At 33.5% G+C, this 24540-nt stretch overlaps 1 protein-coding gene across 3 annotated transcripts in view; it reads right to left on the bottom strand.

Annotated features, from left to right (window-relative positions):
* Window positions 1–24540, bottom strand: part of LOC150098064 (ras-related protein Rab-14) — a 149643-nt gene that overhangs the window by 93957 nt on the left and 31146 nt on the right. For all 3 annotated transcript variants that reach the window (XM_090406123.1, XM_090406124.1, XM_090406125.1), the window contains exon 4: window positions 12544–12610. In XM_090406123.1, coding sequence (XP_090262249.1) covers window positions 12544–12610 — 67 coding nt within the window. The remainder of the gene's footprint in view (window positions 1–12543; window positions 12611–24540) is intronic.

Raw genomic sequence — 24540 nt, 5'->3', positions numbered from 1 at the left:
CGGCCTGGTTGGCTGAGTGGTTAGCGTATCTGCTCTCCAGCCCAAAGGCTGTGGGTTCGAATCTCACTGTTGGCATGGATGTTTGTGATTGTCTGTGAAAATGGTAGTGGTTGGGGGTAGATGGCATTGGTGTAGTTGGTGGAGACAGAGTTGTAGAGTAGGTGCCCTTCCTCGACGAGTCTTTGGACTCCCTGGAGGTGTCAGATAATAATAATAATTACTATTTGAATAGTATAGTGTAGATAATATGTATATACTGTGTTTATTCATATATTCTGGTTATAATTCAAGTATACTATCCATTAACCCAGCTTTTGATATGCAGTCATACCCCGACTTACGCGAATCCGGAGTTAAGCGGTTTCTTATATGTATGTATTCCCATCCTGCTTCACCACTAGTTGTATCTTTCAGGTGCCGGCCGCATTCATCAGTGTCGCACATGCTGTGAACAAGCACTGATGTGTTTCGCGCAGTCTCCATTCATACACGATTTTTATAGTCTACAAACCTTGCAATTGTTTAATGTTATGTTCTTGATAAAAATTTTATCACAAAAAATAATAACGTTGTCCAAAAGAAGCGAGTCCGATTCATCTACTGCTAGCAAGAAAAGAAAAACATTGACTTTGGAAACAAAACTCAACATTATTAAGGATTTTGAAGACGGAATGAAAATTTGTGAGCTAGCAAAGAAGTTTGATCTACAGGAATTCACAATAAGAACAATCATAAAAGGAAGGTTACAGATTTTGGAGGACATAGATTCTAACAAGGAATGAATTGTAGCCACAAGGCAAGGAATAAAAAAATCATTAGCTTGCTATGCAGAAATTTTGCGTGACAAGAAAAAGACATTATGCCGTCAGACGAATCTATTAGATTTTATGAAACCATCAACATCGAAATAACTTTCTTTTTTTATGTACGAAAAACTACAATTATGATTATATTTCTTAAAAAATATAGGTGTTTTTGTAAACCTCTGGTCCCAATTGTATGTTTGTATATATAAATTACATGCAAAATTATACCCCGAGTTATGTGAATTCGACTTACGTGCTTTTTGTTGGTCCCACCTACCGCGTAACTTCGGGGTTTTACTGTATACTAAATCATTTTTTTTTTTTTTGTTGTTGTTGTTTTGATTTCAACTGTTTGAATGAATAGTGGACATTCAACATAGAAATACTGATTTATTTATTTATTTTTATTTTTTTTTGTAGATATCATACAGTATTTCTGTCAAAAATTGATTCTGTTTAATCACCCCTAAGATCACAATCTCGTAATTTTTAGTAATCACAGCCTCAGTTTTATTATTAAAAAATTATCTGATACAATTGCCTTGAAAAGAAATGATATGGGAGGGAAAGAAAAGTGCAGCTGCCAATTTTTTTTTGGAGGAGGGGAGGAATTAGATGATATTTCAGATTTGAAGATTGTTCCCAAAAGAATTAAAATATTTCACTTTGGTGCATGTAATTATGTTTTTAAGAAAAGAGTGCATAATAATAATAACTATGAAGTATTTTCTTCATCACTAGACATGATCTTTTCACAACCAAATTTCATTCACAATGTTCTTTCTTTTTCAAAACAAAGTGCACAAGATTTTCTTGCTATTTTTGTCAACTGAACATCAAAAATAATTACAAGAATGACTAACATTTTTACCTTTAATCAGAAAGCCTAGCTGATGAATGATCAGCTAGGCTCTCTCTTTCATAACTGCTAATTTCTATTTATATGAGGGTGTGCTGAAAAGTTGTGATAATCACCATGAAGGAATTGACATGTCTTCTTATATAGCCTAAAAGAAAAAGAACAAATTATTACAATTTGATGAAACATGGGGGTTGTTAAAACCTTTTAACCCCCATGTTAAAATCTTCAGATGATTTATAGCCTCCCTCAATGAGTTCTTGACTCCCTGGAGGTCTCAGGGAGTCAAGAGCATTACAAGGGATCCCCCCCCATGTAATGCAGATTCTTGGAAATGTGACAGAGAGAGGGGATCTGCAGCTCAAAGTATACTGCAGATAACACAACACCATTAAAACGTGTTTCGAGATTGGAATACCGTGAGTACGCATAAAAAGAATAAATTTCAAAAGATGGAAACAGACTACAAACTGGAAGATCGGTTTTTATTCATCACAAAGAATATAAGTCATATGCTAAATATTATGAACAGTTAGAACCTGCTGAACACATCATCTCCATCAAACAGAGTTCAATGGAATAAGACATGAATCCATCATAAAAGCAAATTTCTTATAGAATGTCTTTATAAAGAAACTTATGAAACACTGCTCTACTGTCCTAACCTAAACAGATCTGATGGTCTAAGTTTATCTTTTTATGAGAGACAGTACTTTTTAAATCAGCTGGCCTTTCTTATCTTTTAATTTACATATCACATTAAAATTAGGAAAAGCTAGAATAATATAGACTGTTTTTTTGTTATCTTACTAGCTACCAAGGTGGTTCTTTATAATTTCTGTTACTGTTTAATTGCCATTCCATTTTTGTACTGAAGATGCCTATGAAACACAGGAAAACATTTTACTAAGAGAAACATCAAGATTTTCCACACGAGTGTTTTCCATCTTTTCTTAACATAGAAATATATAAAAATAACTATTTATATGAAGAGCCAAAGGCTTCAATTCGGCGACATGAACTTATTTAAGTTAAGGGATATTACATCCTATATTGAATAGTTTTGCACTACCAAATGGGTCAGGTGCTGCACTATCCAGGTATTTTGCTTACGCTTGGAATCGCCAAACTTTATATAGTTTCTATATTCGGCATGAAACTCTTTGAGTTTCTTATTCAGCTAAGAAACAATATGGGATGTAATATCCCTTAACTTAAATAATGTATAAAAATAAAATATATAACAAAAATAATAAATAAAATACTAAATAAATTTTATAAAAATATAAAAAAATTCATGGTATGTGAAAAGTCATCTTGTTTTCTATAAATCAAAACGATAGAAAAAAAAATGCAGAAACAAAACATTCTGTGAAGCAATTTCCAGCTAGAATTATAAATAAACCAAATAAATAAACATTTAAAAATATATGTCATTAATTTATAAAATAATTGTTTAACGAAAGTAATTATCTTCAATAAAGTTCTTCTAGAACAACAACAAAAAGATTCTGGCATTTTCTTTTCTAACCCAATGCAAGATTTATGCAGTAAATTATAGCCATTTTCTGTACATATCAGTGGTTGTCCCCACCCCATTACAAAGATTAAAAAAATAAAATAAAATAAGCATTTCATTATGGCAGTTTCTCTTATTTTGTCCTGCCATTATCGATTTCCTGATATGTATCCTCAAGGGATGTACAGGATACTATGACAGTACTACATGGTTAAGTTTGCATTATTACTTACCTCCAATCAACAATTTTCCTCCAAATTAGTCTATTACTAATCCTGCATTACTAATTACGACAATCTAATATTACTAGTCCTACCATTACACTATATGATAAAAGAACTACAAATACAAAAACATTGTATAAATTTAGCCTAATATCTCCATTTAAAATGACAGCTATATCTATGATACTGTAAGAAGTACATATTTCTTGCTCTGAGAAGCAGCTATGAGTATGAGTTAATCCAGTTAAGTGTTCTCCTGAGCATGAAGGATTATCAAACCTCTTAAGAGAAATAATTGATTCTTTCTTTTAAGGTTACATAGTGCTGCATTCATAGTGAAGAATTTATGGAGATACAACACACGTGTTAGAATAATTACTTTACTTACTTGATTAATGTTAAGTAAAGTAATTATTCTACACGTGTGTTGTGCCTCCATAAATTCTTTACTATGAAAGCAATAACCGATGGCTAGCACTTGAATAAGTGCTAGCCATCAATGTTTCTTCAATTCTAACTATGCTTCACATTCATGTTTTGATAGATGTGAAAATGTGTTGTGCCCACAGAGGTTTAAAAACAGTTCTTGTCTTTGTCTGTTTATAAATTTCTGTGATTTTGAAAAGAGGAGATTGGAAGCAATTCTGTGAGATATTTATGCTTGTATTTTCTGTTAAATTTCTGTTAAGTTTATGGACTCTCTTAGATGAGAAGCTTTATTTACTGGGCTGAACTGTATATAGCAATTGCAAGACACAAACGTTTTACATTGATATAGTTGACTATATTAATAATAAGTTTAGTTTAATCCTTTATCCAAGTGTGAGCAAATAAAGTTTGCACCTGAAAGTATCTTCAGGACTGGGGGTAAGGTAGTGCAACACCAGGCAACTCATTACAAAGGTGGAGAAAGCTTCCATCACTCCTATCTCAGTATCTCCCATAATGCAAAGCACATCTCCTTGCAGATATGTGTAATGCCATGCATTAAGGCAAGAGCCACTACCCATACCAGTTTTGACCTTTATTGAGGTCCCGTCAGTGAGAGCCAGGCCCAGTAGTGGAGATACAAAGACAGAAGCAATATGCTGGTTTTATTGTAAAAATCTCACAGATTTTTACAATAAAACTGATAACTGAATTAATCAAAAAGATGGATCTAAAATTAGAATCTTGCAGCAGCACAGAAGATTTTGAAAATGGTTACTACTAAATTAAAATTTTGTTTCTCACAGGAGTTGCATAATTCTGAGAAGCCAGGACCATTACAGTCTAAATGAATGAAAAGATTTTCTGGGAAACAGCTGATAAGTGTAATGGTTTGGAGCATACTTCAAGTTTTTTTTTTTTTTTAAACAAGATTATCTGACCTTTCCAAACAAAATCAAAAATCACTTTTTCATAGTTTTATTTACATCAGTCTCAAAACTTTTAGACTTAAAAAAAAAATAAAAAAGTGGAACCCTTAATGGTAAAATGTCTCAGTTTACCTTGCAAAATATGTGATAAAGGGACTTTTCAGTAACTACATGGGAATTATTTTCTTTACTAAAGAACATTCATCAACATTAAGTTAATCTATTGGATACTGAGAAAAGATATTGAAGGAAACCTTTAGTCAAGAGGCGGAACTGTTCAAAAGTTGCTCGTCACTATGGAGTCATGTGATTTTGGTATCAAGTTATTTCGTGAAGTGTTAGTTTTTCCCTACTATTTCTAGTAATTCATTTGATATTTGGTTGGAGAAGAGTTTTAATCATTATACTATAACAGTTGTTACTATGAATCAGGCATTGTTCTGCTAGACATAGCATACCCAAAAGCCTTCATATGTAACTCCACTTCCAAAGTTCCCAATCCTTATTCCTCTGATTCTTCGATTTCTGAGATTTGCTCCTTTGAAGTAGAGATTATGTAAGGAATTAATACAGTTTAAAAAGGAAGATAAAGTGTTTTTACTGTGAGGCCAAATAGCAAATATGTCATCTATATATCTTACCCAAAAAGATGGTAGAGGGAAACTAGATGTGAAGAGGACTTTTTCTAAATGTTCTAAATAAAAGTTGGCTAAAGCTGGAGAAAGAGGACTTCCCATGGCTGTTCCTTCTAAATAAAAGAATTATCTTCAGGATTTCTAAGTACATAAAAAATCTTCCATTTGAGGATTTATTACACAAGATTCTTGTCAGAATAGCATCACAGGACAATGAGTCAAGTGACAAAATGCATGAATACCTTGAAGTTTGAATAACCTGTTAAGTCATACTAAACCTTTCTTATATATACAGACAGCTTGAAGATGTTGTTACAACAATATTTAAAAGTGGAATTAAACTCTTGATATCTTTGTGAAATTCTTCTGGAGAAGCCAAATAGCTATCTTAGATACACGTACATACCCTATTGATTACCTCTGATAGCTCCTCTGAAAGCTCCACAACACAGAGGAGCTTTCAGCTCAATTACATTTGTGCTAGTATTTGCAAAACTCAAATCTTAACAGTAGCTTCTCTCAGATATCTTTAAAAGAGGAATATCAACAATGCTTGATTTCAGCACACCAGACTCAAAGCACGAAAGACTATATAAAGCATTACTAGGCGCTCATAAATTTGGTGTTATATCAATTAGCTGAGGAATTCAGATATAAACTCACATGCTAAAGCAATAATAAAGTTAAATAAAGTCACATTAAATGAATAATTCTTTTCTGAAGCTAAAAATTTCAAAATATGAATTCTTCTTGAGTGAGGTTTTATATCTAGGTCATCTTATTCCACATGAAAGAATAAGATTGGCCCAGCTAATGTACAGGCTATCTCTTCTTTTTCTGCTCCAAAAACTAAAGTAAAGTACTTTGTAAGAATGTCAAACTTTATTGAAAGTTTGACATTCACAAAGAAGAGGATTAAGTTCAAATAGAGTACCAAAGAACAGAGCATTTGATGCTCTTGAATCAGCTTTGACAAAACTTCCTATATTGATGTTACAGGTGGATAGAGGACATTTAAAAAACAGGGACTTATCTTAGCAGGAAACAATGCTTCAGAGAAGAATTGTTCTGCAATAAAAAAAGAAGCCCTTGGCTATATAACATTCCTTGAGAAAACTGAAATATTTACTGTACAGTTAAGATATACAAGTCAGATCAAGCCATAAGCCATTATCTTTTCTCAACAACTTTAAGGATAAGAATCAAAGGATTATCAAATGGGTATTGGAAGTTCAAGAATTTAATCTGTAAACTTCTTATGCACCTAGAGTCCAAAATGTTATAGCAAATTGTCAGAGGCTGCTGCAACAGAAAACCCAGGAGAACCCTGAGGAGGTTGCAAATCCTAATATGTATAATAACTGTATTTCATCTGCTATTCAAATCATGGTGGAGGAGGAAAATGGTTTGAAGAATGCATAACAGAAGCTCAACAGCAATTCGTTTTGGGCAACTATTTTAAGGTTAAGCAAGAGATGTATTCCAGAGAGGAGCTTTCAATCCTCCTTTTCTTTTTAATGTGCCAAAATGTAAGAGTTATGCATAGTAGGATGAAAAGATTACAAAGTGTGTATCACATTGATGAGGCTAGGGACTTGGGGATAATGGTGGACAACGTTGAAATTCAGATATTGCAAAAGTTGGCAAAACAGCTCAAAGGATTATATGAAAGATTAAAAACACACTAACAAATAAAGATAGAGAGATTATTCCTCTTTATAAGGCTATGAATCAGCATACCTTGCCTATTGTGAAGAGATTTGGTTACTGGGTTTTCTTGGGAATGAGGTGGTGGTGGTGGAAAGGATTCAGAGATGAGTAACAAAGTTGGTGATAGGTCTATGGAATGCTCCTGATAGATTGAAAGTGTGTGGGTTGCAAAGTTTAGTTGATAGGCAGAAAAGAGGGGAATGACTGACACTTATACATTACCAAAGGGGGTTCTATAAGATTGGCACAAAAGAAATTTTTCAATATATGGCAAACAGAGAACTAGGGATCATCCCTGGAAGTTGTGTAAGAGTGTGGTTAGTAAGTGTATGTAGAATATATTTTTTGCTTGGAGCATGGTGAATGAGAAGAATGGATTACTAGAAATAGTTATAAGTGTCCTGACAGTGAATGAGTTTAAAGAAAAGTATGATAAGCATTGCGTATATAAAAGTTAGTGTGGTTATCCTACAATCAGTCTTCTGACTCCATGAAGATACCTGTGTAATAAATTTGACTCAAGAGATCTTACATGCTAATTAGGGTAGAAAATTTTAGTGTTAGTTCAAAATTGATACTTCTGTTATTCTCTATTAACCAATACCATTACATCACTGGCTGGTCATGTAGGTTATTCAAAAACTTTGCAAAGAATTGTTAGTCGTGGATTTTCCTATTTTATATCTCCCCTTTCTATCTTTCAATCGCTATTTTACTTCTTCAGATATCGGGCCTAATATACTTACATTTATCATTGTTTCCTCTTCGAATACTGGCAAATTTACATTATGCTGTGCCAGTCAGTATCCTATAGCAGAAAAGATCCTTACTCAAGGAGACAATACTAGATTCTGAGGCATTCTTACACTATATTTTACTTTAATATGGCTGTATAAATTCAGACTGCAGTCGTAACCTAAATCTATGATCATATACACTTTCTAATTCCTTCCAACCAAAAGAGATTCTATTTTTATAAGTGGTAATTCGGAATCGTAATCAGGCATGACTCAGGTATATGCAAATAAATCATGTTTATTGGAATATCAAAGCAAAATATACTAAAGAAATTCAGGGATTCAATTTATCTCAATATTAAATAAGGAAACTTGAGTTAAATCAACACCCTTTATATTTTAATCAAAGGTTATAAAGCATGCAAGACACAGTGACTGATAATTGGGATAGATAGCAAATGATATGGTGTTAAGCTAAAATTCCTTTCTGCAAGCTATTCATAAGATAATATAACTAACATTCTAATGTTATTCAGTTACTATAAGTCTACTTTATTTATCCTCTGACCCTTAGAAATACTATTTACCATTGCCATAAGCAATTGATTCCAAACTAAATCTTAGGCACTATTAATTTCTCTCTCTCAAATGATTGAGCTATTCCACATTACCAATCTGTTCCCTTAATTTATCATAGTTCCCTGTTTTGTAATTCCACATATATTTTGTTCCATGAATCTCATACCTGGCTAGCTACTCCCCACATCCAAACAACATGATCGCTCTTGCCCCTCTGCATTTCCTCTCCTCTCTATATCCTCATTCTTCCTATTGTTGCTCTTCTTAGACATACTTCTTCGACATGTGCTCCATTTTCACATCTTTCACTATAGCCCATATAGCACTATGCTACTTTTGACAGTTCCACTGCAATCATTCTTCTCTGATTGATCAATCTATTTTCTAAATGTTCTATTTCACTCTGTAATATGCCTTAATTCATTCCTCAACCTTACCAATTATTTTCTAATATCCTCACTTCTTGTTGTTTATTAATTTTAACGGTATAATAGAACACAGAAACTAAGTAAATAATTAATTTATTAACTTAATGCTGATATTTCGCTGGTGTTATAACCAGCATATTGTGTATACTGCACTCTAGTCTTTGTGTTGCTGCTACAATTTTGTTTAAGTACACCATGTTGTTTTAGTCTCGCGTATTGTGACAAACAGTGTTTTTGTGCTCTGAAGATGCTGGTTATAACACCAGCGAAATATCAGCATTAAGTTAATAAATTAATTATTTACTTAGTTTCTGTGTTCTATTATACCGTTAAAATTAATAAACAACATGTTCGACGAACACATAAGTCTGTCCACACATCCTCACTTCTGTTCATATCTGTTATGCTGTTTTCTTTACCATTCCTCACTTGTTTTTCTACCATTCCACATCTTTTGCATCTTCTTCTGTCTTACTACACTCTGCTGTGTCGTTTACAACATTTGCAATACATTCACTACTCCCAACTTCCACTACTTTTTTTGTATCGCTCGTGATATTCATGCTATTATCGATCTTTCATTCCGAAGATCGCTCATTCACTTTTTCATAACTTCCTTACTATTCATTCACTGCTCTTTTATAGTATCTCTCTTTGCTATCTCTTTGCATTCTCACTACTCTCACCCTTCGTCACTGATACATTACTGCCCAAGTTTGCATTCAAATCACACTTCACACACACACCCTCTTCCATCTGCCTTAAAAATTCATCTTTGTAGTAGGAGATATGCTTATAAGATATCCTGAAGGATTTCCAGTCAAAGATCAAAATTCGAAAAATCTTGCCAGATGCTTCATAGATGGGGTAATTTGCAGGTATGGTGGCAGAGAATTTTTGTTGTCAGAAGAGATAAGTTTTACTTTAGAACTGTTTTTCCAAATGCATAAGCTGTTACACATAAAATGTTCACAACAGCCTATTGTGAAAGACTGAACAAGTCAACAAGTGATTCTTTCAAATTTATCTCATGAAAGAATAAGAGATTAGGATTTGTATCTTCAACAAACTTTATTTGCTTAGCAGACTGTTATTTATTCTAATATCAAAGAGAAACCTGTTTTTGCCCATTTTTTGGATTTGATCCTCTTTTCTCTACTGATTTTCATCCCTCTGTTCTCTGTATCTAAATGACACAGTATAAAACTAATATTGATTGGAAATTGGTCAGAGAATACAGTACAGAAACTCAAGAAGGAAAAAAAAAAAAAGATTCACCATAAAAAGATATAAAGAAATGAAATTGAGAACTTGAAAAACTTGTGTTATTACAAGATATGTCTGATGTTAGAAAGGGAAAGTTGGGAGTGGAGGACTTTCCCAAGCTGTTTATAAAATTGTAGATATTAAGCACCCTGACTGGGTGCTTAATAGTGGCCCATTCAGGTAAATTAAAAAAATCTCAGTAAACAGATAATCATGATTCCTCAGATAAATTTAAAACAGCTGTCTCTAAAAGGGAGGTCTTTTACCTAGATCCAGAAAAATCAAAATTTAATCCTGAATTTATTTTCTTAAATTAAATCAAAATTTAATTTAAAATAAAAATAGTGATAATGTTAGCTTAAGTCAGAATTTTTTTTTTTTTAATGATCCACGATAGGTTTGCAAACCTATAGCATTCGTACATTAGTACTGCGGGTGGGCTAAGGATCCCCCCCCCCTATTTTGTGTGTTCTATGTACAGTTCTGCTGATCTTTTGCATTTAGTTGTCTGTGTATGTATGATTTTCTGTCATTTGTTTATTTAGCTAGTTTTCTCTCTGAATTTATTGCTATTCGGTAGATTATCTTATCATAGGTCTGATAATGAATAATTATTTATTAGTCATCAAATCCCACCGTGCACTGGTGTTTTGTGAGTTTTTAGGTGGGAGATGAATTTTATAGTCCAGTGTAAGATCATTGGCCTGCTTATTAGAAGGTCTAAAGTGACTGGAAAAAGATGTTTTGTCTCAGAGAGCACAGTTTCTGAATTATGTGAAAATAAAAATTCAGCAGATAAGTTTTGGGGGCATGAATTTCTAGGGAATTCACTTTACTACCAGAAAGGTTTTAAACTTTTACTGTTTGCAATTCGTGCTATAGTGCATGTCTTCTACAGCTTAACGAGAATGCTACCTACGCCAATACTCTAACTAGGCTCAAAACATGAAATTATCACAACCACCAACTGGACAAAACTAACAACTGTTAGTTTTGTCCAGTTGGTGGTTGTGATATTTTCAACTTCCAACTGAAAATATCATCACTTCCAACCATTAATGCAAAGGAAAAATCAATGACTCAATTTCAAGCTTAGAAAAGTAGATAACCGCATTAACAGCTGCCATGGATGTGCCATGCACAAACTGGCTGACAGACTTCCAGAAGAAATTAAAAATCTCATCTGTGTAAAGAACAGTGGAAGGCACCAATACATAGAACACTGGCCTCAGAACAACACTGACAAGTGCTCAACAGAGTTACAAATGAAATTTGCTATATGTGCTTAAAAACTATTGAAATCAACAATTAAGACAAAACTTCAGTCCATAAACACAGATGATCAGATACCCTGGGAAATGACCAAGGCTCTGCACACAGACTGCAAACCCCTCAACACCTAACCACAGTGAACATGTTCTGGTTTACCATGATGCATTAAAAAATTTCTAATTTCAATATATTTATATTATTCAATATAAATAAATAAAAACTGAAATATAAGCAGTCCTCGACTTGACAGGGTACTGTTCTGACAAATCCTGTTGTAAATTGAAAAGGTTGTAAGTCGAAATCACTATATGAACCATAAGGACTACACAGCTTGCCATTTTTTCTTTTCTGCTGAAATTTCTCTACAACAATCAACTGTAGATTGCATCATTCTGTCTACTTTACTAAATATGTCCATTTTTGAGATTCATTTCTTCAAAAAACCAAACTGCCTTATTAACAGAGGCAAATGGCTCTGCCAATTTGTTTACTTCAAAACTTTTTTGAAGACTCTTTCTCTTTTCATTCTTCTGCTTTATTCTCTGTTCTTCCAACTTTCTATGCCTTCTAACTCTAAACGGTCTTCAGTAGAAGGCTGTTCTTCAACAGCCCAACAAATGATCCACATGTTCACTGTCAATATCCAACTCTTTAGCTAACAGCACTATCTTGTCATGAATCTCTTGTAAGGCTTTGTCTCTTGCAAATCCTGTGAATGTATGAAAATACATTTTCAACACCTTGCACCAAACATCACTTGGACTCTGCTGTCACCTTGCTTCAAGCTGCAAGATATTATATTCCTTTCAAAAGTCTGAGTGTTTTCTCACTCACAGGAGCAGTAATATCCTAAGCAAAAGTATTTCATAAATAATATTCCTTGAAGACAGCAATGACAACCTGGTTCATGGGTTCAGAAGTGAGGTGGTATTCAGCAAAAGCATTAATGGGATGGCTACCATAAGTACAAGTTATAAGTTACAGGTTATAAGATGCATACAACATGAGTTGAAGACCAACTGTATTAAAAAAAAATCTCTAAGCTACAAATTACATTTCTTACTGGCATTTAAAATCAGGCTGAACACAATGTTAGTACATGAAGTATATTTTCCAAAATAGAAACTTAAATGTAAATGCCAAAACTTACTGTATTAGGATTTGTCAAATTTCTTGCATCTGTCAGCCAACTACTCAAATGATTATATGTGCTCCGCCTGTAGTAAAAACAACTTAATAAAAAAACAGTACTCAAGAGAAACATCTCATCTGACATCTCAATGACATCACCAGGATTTATTGCAATTCAACTTAACATTGAAAATTAAAAGAATAAAAGAACATTCATGTATGAAACTTAAGTTTCAAAAGTAATCAAGAACTTATTAAAATATACAAGCATATACAAAAATCTAAAAATACAAATTAAAATTCATGAATTCTTCCCAGTAGTTGGTTTATCTTTCTTTGTTAATTAGTACTGATAATTATAGATATAAGAACACATCCATTTGCTCCACTTAATGCATAGTGGTGTGAGTGTTCTTACAACTCTATATTTCATGAAATGTATTTATCAGGAGACATGTATTTTAATGGGATGTAACAGACATCTAGAAGAACCTGTTATCTCTGTAAAGAGACTGTGACAATTTGTTTAAATGACTAATGTTTGTTTGTTTGTGTATATGCTGTTTACACACATGATGTAACTTACAGATGCACTTTACTGTTTCATAAGTGTTAAGTAAATTTACAAGAGTTTAATCTAACTGGTGTGCAATGACATTTAACTTCATTCTTTTTAGAATCCAGGAAATGATTGATTCAAGACCAAATAAAAAATATTATATTAACAAAATTAAAAACTATAAAGCTATTTGGATTCAAGGTCTTCTTAATGAAACTATACTTTAGAGATCTCCTGTATCTTTCAAAGATAAAATTCATTCTCTCACTGACTCATCCTATTATTGGTTTGTTTTACATGCACTTAATCAGTCGACCAGATTGAATATTGTTTTCCATGACAAATTCCTACAAAAACAATTAATGTTCATCAGTCAGTTGTTTATCAGGCCCTTTATCCAAGCTGTTTCACTGAATATAAATATTCTTACCTTAGGTAATTTAACTACAAGCACAAATCCTCTACCAAATAAAAAAGTTTCTTTTAGTATTTTGTAAATAAAATTTATCAATTATTATAAAGGTATCTCCATGGAGTCCAGAAACTCATTGTAGGAGACCAACACTAACTTTAATACACACAAAACCTATCATACCTCTCCTTAAACGCATTCATTGTCAACTAATTATGGCAATCCATTCCACTCATTCATCACTCACCACACAAAAAATCGAGTCTGCACAGCCTTACTAACCACACTCTTATGCAACTTCTTTTGCATCAATTTTATAAAAACCCCTTTAATATCTTATGTTTCTACCATGTCCCCCTCTTTTCTGCCTATCAATTAAACTCTGTATCCTACACACCTTCAACCTATCCTCATATTTAGCATTCTGCAGACCTGGCAAGATATCTACATCACTTATCAACTATTGCCCTCCTCAGTTTGGCATCATCAAACAACTGAATACCCTCTCCCTTAAATCTTTTTCTCTTTCACTGATATACAAATTAATGAGTAATGGCCCCAGTACAGAACACTGAGTACTCCACTAGTCACCCCCTCATTCTCCTAGATTCCACTTTGCCATATACAACTCTGATGTCTGTTTGTCTGTCAGCTACCCCTATATCCATGCTACTAGCTTCATATTCATTTTCATTTGCTACAACTTTTGTAATAGTTTTCCCATGTGGTATTCTGTCAAATGCCTTTACAAGTCCAATATCATGGTGTAGCCATTTCCTTTATCCCATTCCACTGTCACTTTATTATAAAAATGTGAATAAATTACTAACACAAGACCCTTTACACAGCAGTGCTTCCCACTATGTAGTACTGTATCGCTATCCACCGACTGTTAGATTTTACCTTTAACCAACTTTTCCAATATTTTAACAACCACTCCCTGATATATTAATTGGACTTTAGTTTACTACTTCTGTCTTAGAACCACCTTTATGTAATGGAACTATCTTACCCCTTTCCACTCCCTTGGAACCTTGCAGAGCTGAGAATGAGCAATTTCAGAGGCAATGCCAATTCTCTTACACATTCATATAATACACAGGCTGATGTACCATCCAGTCCCATTGCTATATTCACATTGATATTTTTCAATATGCTGAACACCTCCTGTTCGTCTATCTCAACATCAGCAACTACTAAATCTCTACCTGGATGATACACTTCTGCAAAATGATCGCTCAGCAACTCAACTATTTCTTTCGCCTCTGTCACCTCCCTACCATCAGCACTGATTAAAGTCATCCTATCATAGTTATTTTTCCTTTTACTTGCTACATAATAAAATAACTCTTGTGGATGTACTTGGGCCTGCATAGCTAATTTTCTCTCATAATCTGATTTGGCTTTTCTTATCATACTAGTCACCCTTCTGGCTTGCACTTTTGAACTGTTCATGACTATGCTGATCACCTTTTTCTTTATATTCACTCTGCAGCATTTCCTTTTTTAGCAGCTCTTGCTCTGTGTCTCTACTCATCCACTTAATTCCTGCTCAGTAAACCTCCTGACCTTGGATATATAGTCCGACACAGCTTCTCTCAAATAAATTCTACTTCCATCTTTCCGTGCTCCCTTTTCTCCCTCCAATCTATGTCCCCATAGTTCAGGTCTCCCATAATAATTGTTTGGCCTACACTTGTGTTAATCTGCCATCAGCCTCACCTCTTGTCACTACCTCTATTCACCCTGGAAAAAAAAAAAAAATTACCCTTTACATTCTATCCTTGTCTTATATCATTTTCTGTCAACTAGGTCTCACTGATGCCTATAATTTTTGGCCAAGTCGAGATGACTAATGGCAAGAACTTCTCTCCTTATTTCTGATACTTCTGGCATTCATTAACACGCATTTCAACAGAAGCAGAGAAGTATCAATGCAGAGCTCTACATCAAAGCCACTTTACAGTTTCTGATTTATCTAATTCAATCACTTGTTCCAAGAAAGGGTGCAAAGATTATATCTGGATCATGAGATTTAGATTATGAGGCCAGATTGTGAAGGGGATTACAGACTCTGGTTAACAGGAGAAAGAGGGGTGATATGATAGAAGTCTACAAACTTTTGAATGGGTGTTATAGGATATCATCAGATGAAAATTTTCTTTATATGGAAGGTGGGAGAAAGAACATGAAGGCATCCATGGAAATTAAGTTTGTTCGACGTCAAGAAAGGGGTAAGTGTTAGATTTTTCTCTCTCAGAGCAGTGAGTGAGTGGAATAGTTTTCCTTTAGGGGTAGTGAGTGTGAATGAATTTAAGACAAGGTATGACAGCTGGTTTGGGTGATTTATAGCCTCTTTATGAGTCTTTGACTCCCTGGAGGTCTCAGTTAATAATAATCATCATCATCAAATTCCTGCCATGTACCCTCAAGGGGTGTACAGGATATGATAGTACTACATGAAAAAAATTACATCATTCTTAACTTCCTATTGTCGTGACGTTCTATTTTCATGTTATGTTCTAAATCCGCCATCTTGGTTTAAGTCACTCTTATCAATATAACAACTAATTGCAAATTGATCACCGATCCAAAAGTAGGGAAATTTATAATTATACTGCGCCACCCTATTTTTAGATTAGTCTATATAAAATAGTAGGATCAATTCTTAATTAAGTTAGCAGTCTCCTCATTTATTTAGGCCGAATTATTTACTATTCTACTTGGGGTTCCTGCAAGATTCGAATATTTATGAACGGTGCAATAAAAAGGAATTCAGGCAAACACAATATTTAGATTAACAAAATAAAACATTTAATATATGATATATATAACAAATACAAGAACACTGCTTTAAAATGAAACAATACAATCAACTTAATACATCTTGCTAAGTCACTCATGCCAATTCAATGTTCTAAACTTTCACATACAATTCACAGTTTCAAAATCACAAGCTTTCTTAACTCAAGTTAATAAAAACGAAACTTCTTATTTAATCAGTCTCCACATATCTATCAGCTGTACTTAACGTTTAAATTCACAGGAAGCATTGATCAAGGTAGACAATATTCAAAGCAATCTTATTTCGGACTTTGAACTTCGAAGATATGTTAATGTTAGAATAAACAAACAAGTATGACTACTCTTACCAGATACAATCTTCAATACATCAATTAATTGTGAGCACACTTATGAATCAACTTATTTACGTTAGCGGAACACATTAATAAAAATTCTCCAACGATTTAACTGAACTACTGTTAATCGCGCTTCACTACTCTAAAAAAAAAGCACATCAATAAGGCACTGATAATTTTCCTTGTTTACTTTTCTCAAACTAGTTAATTTCAATATAATTCTTCTCAGGGCAACATAGAATTAAGATGTAATCCTAGACTAACTGGAACTAATCAGAATTTTCCATTGAATGTCCAGTTCTTTATTTATCCGGTTACGGGATTAATTTTCTTTTACAACACAGCTGACTTCACTTGCAGCTAAGTATATGATTCACTATGTTTTGGCTCACTTCTAAACACTATTCTCATGAATTTCTGCCGTAGAGAACTTATAATTTTCTTCCACTTCCTTTGCTTGTATCCTACCTTCCTTCCCGCTCCGCAAAAACTTCCTCTCTTCTCTCTAAATAAAAATCATCTATTACTTTTCCTCTCCTTTCAGTCCGAAGGTCACGCTCTCTTCGACTCGTGCTTGTTTATTTCATGCGTCTCCATGACAACAAATGAACGCAAACATTTCGCTAATGTAATACAATGCTCTACTACTACATGAGTGATTACATAACGTTAAATTTTCACAAATAAGAATAAACAGAATATTTGAGCTACTTAATCAGCGCTCTTTCATTACGTATAGAATTAATTATAATAATATTTTTCGTTACATCATATATATATTTAGTTATCATAAATTCTACAGATATTGTTTAAATAATTAATAGTAGGTTAAGTTTAAATTTAATTTTTAAATAGTAATCCTAAATTAAGGAATAATAAATAATTTTTATACAAATCATGATTAATACATAATAAGCAATGTTAAATGTGAATGAAAAAAAAATAAATTACACAACATAGTTTCATTCACAATTTAACACTATCTACAATTTTCCTCCAAATCAGTCTGTTACTTGTCAAGACTCCAATATTATAATTATCAGATCTTATATTTCTATCATCTAAGGCACATCGTAGCATATCGATCCACCTATATCTTGGTCTTCCTTTGGGTCGTTTTCCTGCCAACCTGGCAGAGAACACTTGTTTTGCTAATCTTTCTTCGCCCATTCTCTTTAAGTGACCATACCACCTGAGATTAGCTCTGCTAACACATTCCTGGATGTTGACAATGTCAAGTTCTTTCCTAATATCCTCATTTTTAATATGATATTGCCATTGATGCCATCTGTTCACACCTATAATCCTTCTCAGGATTCTCATATCTGTGGTCTCTAGTCTTTGGTCAAGTGTTTTACTTCTGACCCAGTTTAGAGAGAAATTATTCCGACTAATTTCTCTCTTATTCCATATGAATTTATTCAATTGACTTCCTACCATACCAGCTTTGCTGATTCTGTTGTCTATTTCTATATTTAATTTACCATCTTCAATAAAAATCGTGCCTAAGTAGCTGAAATGTTTCACTTCTTCCACAGGTTCTCCATTCATAACACAGTTGACATTTTCAATGATTCTGCCTATTTTCATTGTCTTTGTCTTTTTATTGCTGACCTTCATACCATATCTATTACAACAGCTATTCAATTTAGTCAGAGAATCTTGCAGACTTGTAGCAGATTTATTTAGAAGTATAACATCATCCGCATAAAGCAAAGAGCTGACATTAACATCTCCAATTTTGATATCATGTTTAATACCACTTTCCTTCATAATGTGATCCATATAGATAATGAATAACAGAGGGGATAATGTACATCCTTGTCTCACACCAGATTTAACATTAAACCATCTTCCTGTACTTCCTTCAATTCTAACTGCTGACTTATAACTCAAATAAAGACTACGTATTGCTTGATATAATGCCCCATTGACACCATATAACTGTAACGTATTGAATAGCTTCTCTCTTGGCACCTTGTCATATGCTTTTTCCAAATCGACAAAACTTAAATAGAGATCTCTGTTATATTCCCATTCTTTCTCAACTATTTGTCGTAAAGTGAAGATCTGATCCTGACAGCCTCTATTTGATCTGAATCCAGCTTGTTCTTCACCAAGCTTTTCTTCCACAATTCTTCTCAACCGTTTCTCAAGTATATTTGCATAGATCTTGCGAGGAACACTCAGTAGGGAAATACCTCTGTAATTCTCCCATTCAGTTTTATTTCCCTTTTTATATATGGGCACTATGAAAGCTCTACTCCAATCATACGGAATTCGTCCCTCTGTCCAGGCTTTCTGAACTATGCAGTGCAGCCACTGTAAGATTCTTATGCCACCATACTTCAGCATTTCTGGTCAAATATCATCTACTCCTGCTGCCCTTCCACATTTCAAGCCTTTGATGGCTTTTTCTACTTCAAGTATGGATATGTATTTCTGACTGCATGCCTGGTCAGTGTTTTTTACCACTGTGCTGTCATCACTGCTTGTTTCACTTAGCAGTTTTTCAAAGTAATTACTCCATACTTCAAGGATATCTTTTTCTCCCATTTTCATGTCACCTTTATCATCTCTAACTCCTTTTACAGCACTCTTTCCCCCATTCCTAAGCTTCTTCAACAACCTCCAGAATATTTTGCCACCTTCTTGATATTTATTTTCTATATTCTTGCCAAAGTCCTCCCATGACTTTTGTTTAGCTAGTTTTACACAGTGTTTAGCATTTTTGCATTTGTCTCTGTATTCTCTAAGAGAACAAGCTGACTTATTTGACAGGAACTTTTGATATGCTTTCTTCTTTTCCTTCACTGCCGCTTTAACTTCCTGTGTCCACCAGGGAGTTCTGATAATGATAATAATAATAATAATAATCTCAGTTAATAATAATAATAATAATAATTAAAATGTCAAATTCACCCAACTTAAGAAATCAGTTATCAACAAGCTATAACCAACAGAATCAGCAACAAAGGCTGAACAAAATATTCACCACTTTTTAAAACAGGTCAAAGAGAGATGTACTCCAACCTATGAAAGGCTTCAGAGGATACAGTACAAAGAATGTCTGTATAACAAACATGAACAGAAAACAAGATGGATATGAAGAAATATTTGTGGAAGGAAGCTAACAATGATTAAATACATCATATGAAAAAAAACAATAAGATTAAAAGCAAAATATGAAAAAAAAAAGTTTAGAAAAAAGACTGAAAATCAAAATATTAAGGAAATACTGCTGGGAAAAAAAAATTGAAATAAGCAAGATTATTGTGAAATATTAAAACAGAAAAAAAATAGAAGGAAAGAAATAATAGAAAGAGTACCTTAAGGGTGGGAGGAGGAGGAAGGAAGTAAACTTTTTCTCATCATCAAGAGTGGAAAAAGGTAGCAGAGATAATACACTTTGGTGATTCCCATCAAACCATGAATCAAAAGTCAGAAGAGTAGGTACTGCATTATAGAACCAGAAATGTTGTCACAAAGCTTACACAAGCATCCAAAGCAATTAAGAAGATTCATTTCTTTGCAAATGCATTGTCTTTTATGTAATGAAAATTTTTAAAGTAAAAAGGGTGTTAAGCCTCTATCGTCAAAAAATGACAGCTGTCTATTTGCTTGCAAAACAAGAAGACAACCATCTGCATTCAACGTTCTCCACAATAAGCCATGCACAGTTTCTTGGATCTACCTCCTACCCAGACTTGACTGGGTAGGAGGTATTTGTTCTATAACTGAGCAAAATTTGAGACAAGGTTCGACATGCTGAAAGTTTCCTTGATAAAAAATCTATTTTTGAATCACAATGGAGACTTAAACCCACAATGGTTCTCAAATGAACAAGAATTCCTATATGATAAGTGTAGAAAATTTAGCATACAGCTTCCTCTTATAACTTAAAAGCAACCAATTTGGTATACAGAATTCTCTTATCATAATTTATGTATTGCTCACTCAGAAACAAATATTTAGATCTTTAAAACTTTTGTGGTTATCTATAATTAAGAAGAGACTTCATTGTATTTGCCACACAGTTTACAAGTAAACAGAAGTACAGTAGAATGTTTGTTATCTGAACATGAGTTATTCGAACCACCACTGTCCCCAAAATCTACTTTTAGTGCACTAGTTACTATGCTTAAATATTACTCCTGTTACTTAATGCATTTGTTTCCTAATTTTTATTTGAACATATATACAGTATAGCACACAAAGAGACTTAATTTGATTTTTCATTATTGGAGTTAAAAATTAAATGCTGGTTTTAGCTACTAACAGTCTCCCATGACCTTGATGTGTCATTTCCTCTTGTGCAATTGTCAGCTAGCGAATATGGTAGAGAGGGAGAGTTAGCTTACAAAATAAATATAATATACATTTTATTTACAAACCATTTCCTAAATCGATCATTTTTTATAACAATTCATATTTAAAAATATATTAGTAATAACCTTGCATACAATAACTTAATTGTAAGTCTAATTACACTTTGTTTTATGTAAACTGGGTATATTCATGTATGTTTGATTATCTGAACTATTTGATTAACCAAACCAACCTTTGTCCCGATTAGTTCAGATAATCATCAAGCCCACCATATAAGTAAATAAGTAAATTTATATATAAAGTTCTTAATAATTTCAGTGACTTTGCAGTCTGTTCCAAGACTGCAAAACTAGAATAGGTCAGTTAAAGAATGTTTCAGTTATTAAAAAAAAAAAAAAAAAACAATACGTGGAAAATTGTGATCTACATATGACTGCAGATGATAATGCAATTGTTGGTAAGGGTGACGAACAATATTCCCTCTAATTTTTGCTGGCCCATGCACACATGAAAAATATTTTGTATGCAAGTTTCCAGTCTTGTACTCAACAAGTGCTCACAACAGCAAATATCACAAGCCATAAATTTCATAAGCCTAAAACCAGTGACAACAATCTTTGTTAAATATCTTGTATGCTAAATATTTCTATAAGAGATATCTAAATGCTTACTCCTTCAGCTATTTAAATATTGCATAAGCATATGGTTTATTAACAAATTATATCACATTTGTTCCAGCCACTTAAATTTAAACAAATTTGTAGTTCTTTTTTGCTTCAATTTTAACAATGACATGAGGGATTAATGAAATAAAATTAATGCTAATTAATATTTCTCCTATTAATGTTACCCTTTTTTTGTCTATAAAAAAGAGTAACATTAATAGGAGAAACAAACAGTCTGTCTGTAAAGTTGTGAACACTAAATTTATTCACTTAAATCAGCATAACTAAAAAAATCAATTACCATTTAAATGAGCTCAAGTGACTGCACTATCTATACAGTATTTTTAAACTAATATTCCTCTGCAATTTGTTGATATTAGCATCAGTTTTCCCACACAGCATAGGCTAAAAGTAACTAATTAGAGTGTATTAAGTTGAAGTGGGTTAAAAAGGTTTGGAAAGGATTGAAAGCGGTCATGGTGGAACCCGTAACTTCAACATAGCCCAAATGAAGGCATCAAGTGATGTGAGATCAGGAGGATGTGATGGGTATGGGAATTCTATGACTCTCGAAATGAGCCTGCCAGGGAAGTGTTCTGATAAATAGACTCTAGAACCACATGATGTGTAACAAGTTGCTCCATCCTGTTGGAATACCTGTGCATGAAATGGAATGAATTTTGCACGACACATTCTATGCAAATCTTGGGTGAATAGAACTAACATATTCTCAATGTAGCATTCTCTATTCAAGGTCAGAGTTACACCACCCTCTTCAATGAAGAAGGGCCCAATTATGCAATGGCCAGAAACTGCACACTATGCAATGACTTCCTCACTGTAAAAAGGTTTCTCTTGGACAAATTCAGGTCTTGAGAAACCAAGAAACCTGGTTCATCTGAGAACCAGACATTATGGAAGAAAGATGGATTTTCATAGACACTAGCCAGCACACGTGCACAGTATTCCCACCATGCATTGTAATCTGTTGCCGTTAAACACTAACCTACCTGAATGACATATTAAAAGGCATCCAGCTCCTTAAGGATTCTCTGTAGTGACTGCCTCAGTATCCCAATTTTTCCCACTGTTCGGCACTGACTGTGTTGCAGAGACTGTAACACTAGCTCCACATGTGCCTAAGATACTAAGCCTACAAACATATCGTAGGCTTGGACCATTTGCTCTACCAACTCCATATGAACAAAAATAATGCTCAACAATAAATGTCTTTTCTTCCAATGTCAACACCATTGCTACAGCTAAATGAATGGTGTAGGCTCTATACGTGCTCTTCTATTAATGTGCATGTAGTCTTATGGCATATCTCACAGCACGTGCACTTAAGGGGATATCGAAGTTCAGTCTTTTTTTTTTTTTTTTTTTGCACCATACAATATATATACCATTTTATCCATTAAACTGCATAATAAGTGCCAATTTCATGACTTGCAGGAGTGCATATCTTTTCGGTCAATTCTTCAATTTTCTTATATAATTACTGTATAAAACCTATGCCATTTTTTTTTGTTTGTCACATTGCTGGGTATGTTAAGTGAGGCCTGAGCATTTGCTTTTTCTCCATGTCTTTCATTAATCTCCACCTCTGATGTGTCCAGATTAACCCATGTGATCCATATCATAAATAACTGTAAAAATAAAGTATGATGTTATAATACTATTTAGTATACATTGTAATTTCCTGAAAAATAATAGTTATGAATAGCCAACGTATAAACCTTTCAACCAGAATGATGTTAGAAGATTTATATTTTTTAATTCCTGTGTTTATATGGTATTATTCACTAAGGCTGCTCCTCTGTCTCTCAGTATCCAATAATCTTTCCTTTGTACAATATAGTGATGTGAATCAGAATGCAGATATCTACAAATGTGCCTTTTTCTATAATGTGCAGCTCAAAATATTTTTAGGACATAGAAATTATATTGCTATGACCTTGGTTAAAGATATCAAAATGCCTTAGGCTGTATATTTTTTTTTTATCTTTCTACACTGTTCTTCAAAGGATTTCATGAGAATGCTGATACACTGCAGAGAAATAGCTAAACTAATCCTCTCTTTCTTCTAAGAACAGCAGCCAAAACATTGTTGAAACATCCTGGAACAAGATGACAGTGTATCGAAGAAATAGGTCTTGTAATAATTCTCTGGTTTTATGTCTCTTCCCACCTCCTCCAATTTTAACAGAGATCTGAGAGTTGGTTCAGAAACAAAACAGTCAATCAATGGAGTAATATCCCAGATAATACAGAGTTTTACTCTGGATTATCTGGGAGATACTAAGACAAGTGATGAAAGCATAGTCCACCTTTACCACAAGTTGCCTCAGTCCTGAAGATACTTCAGGCACAAACTTTGTTCACTTAAACTTGGATAAAGGCTTAAACTAAATTTATTACATGTTGAATTTGATTTAAACGATACTGATGTGAACACAGATTGATAAGAAAATAACTATTAACTTAAAAGCTAATATTTCACTGGAATTATATCTAGCACCTTCAGATCACACAAACAAAGTTTGTTACAAATGGAAGACAACCACAATTTGATGTAACAGTGGGGCTAGTATAAGTAAGTGCAGCGTGCAACACAAGACTAAAGTCCTAATACGGTGCCATCTAAGTTTAAAAAACAGTAGTCCAAAGTTTTGAAAAAAAATTATAGTAGTCCATCATTTGTATTAAAATACAAAATGATGGTACAACATGACAAAATTTCATGCCGGCTGGGGCGTTGTCCGGTTAAACAAGGCCCCCGTTGTTTTCACCAGGGAACCAGGGCGAACACCAAAAACTCAGCTACTGGAACAAATCTGAAAACACACCCCAACTCAACATCACCAGAGTTAAAGATCGGTACTATCAACATAAGAAGCCTGAATGGGAA

Source organism: Typopeltis vanoorti, chromosome 16 (genome assembly GCF_054136105.1).
Source record: "Typopeltis vanoorti isolate ZY-2024b chromosome 16, IOZ_Tvanoo_1.0, whole genome shotgun sequence".
Taxonomy (NCBI): Eukaryota; Metazoa; Arthropoda; class Arachnida; order Uropygi; family Thelyphonidae; genus Typopeltis; species Typopeltis vanoorti.
The sequence above is the reverse complement of the archived record's forward strand: the minus strand, read 5'-3'. Positions and strand labels throughout refer to the sequence as shown.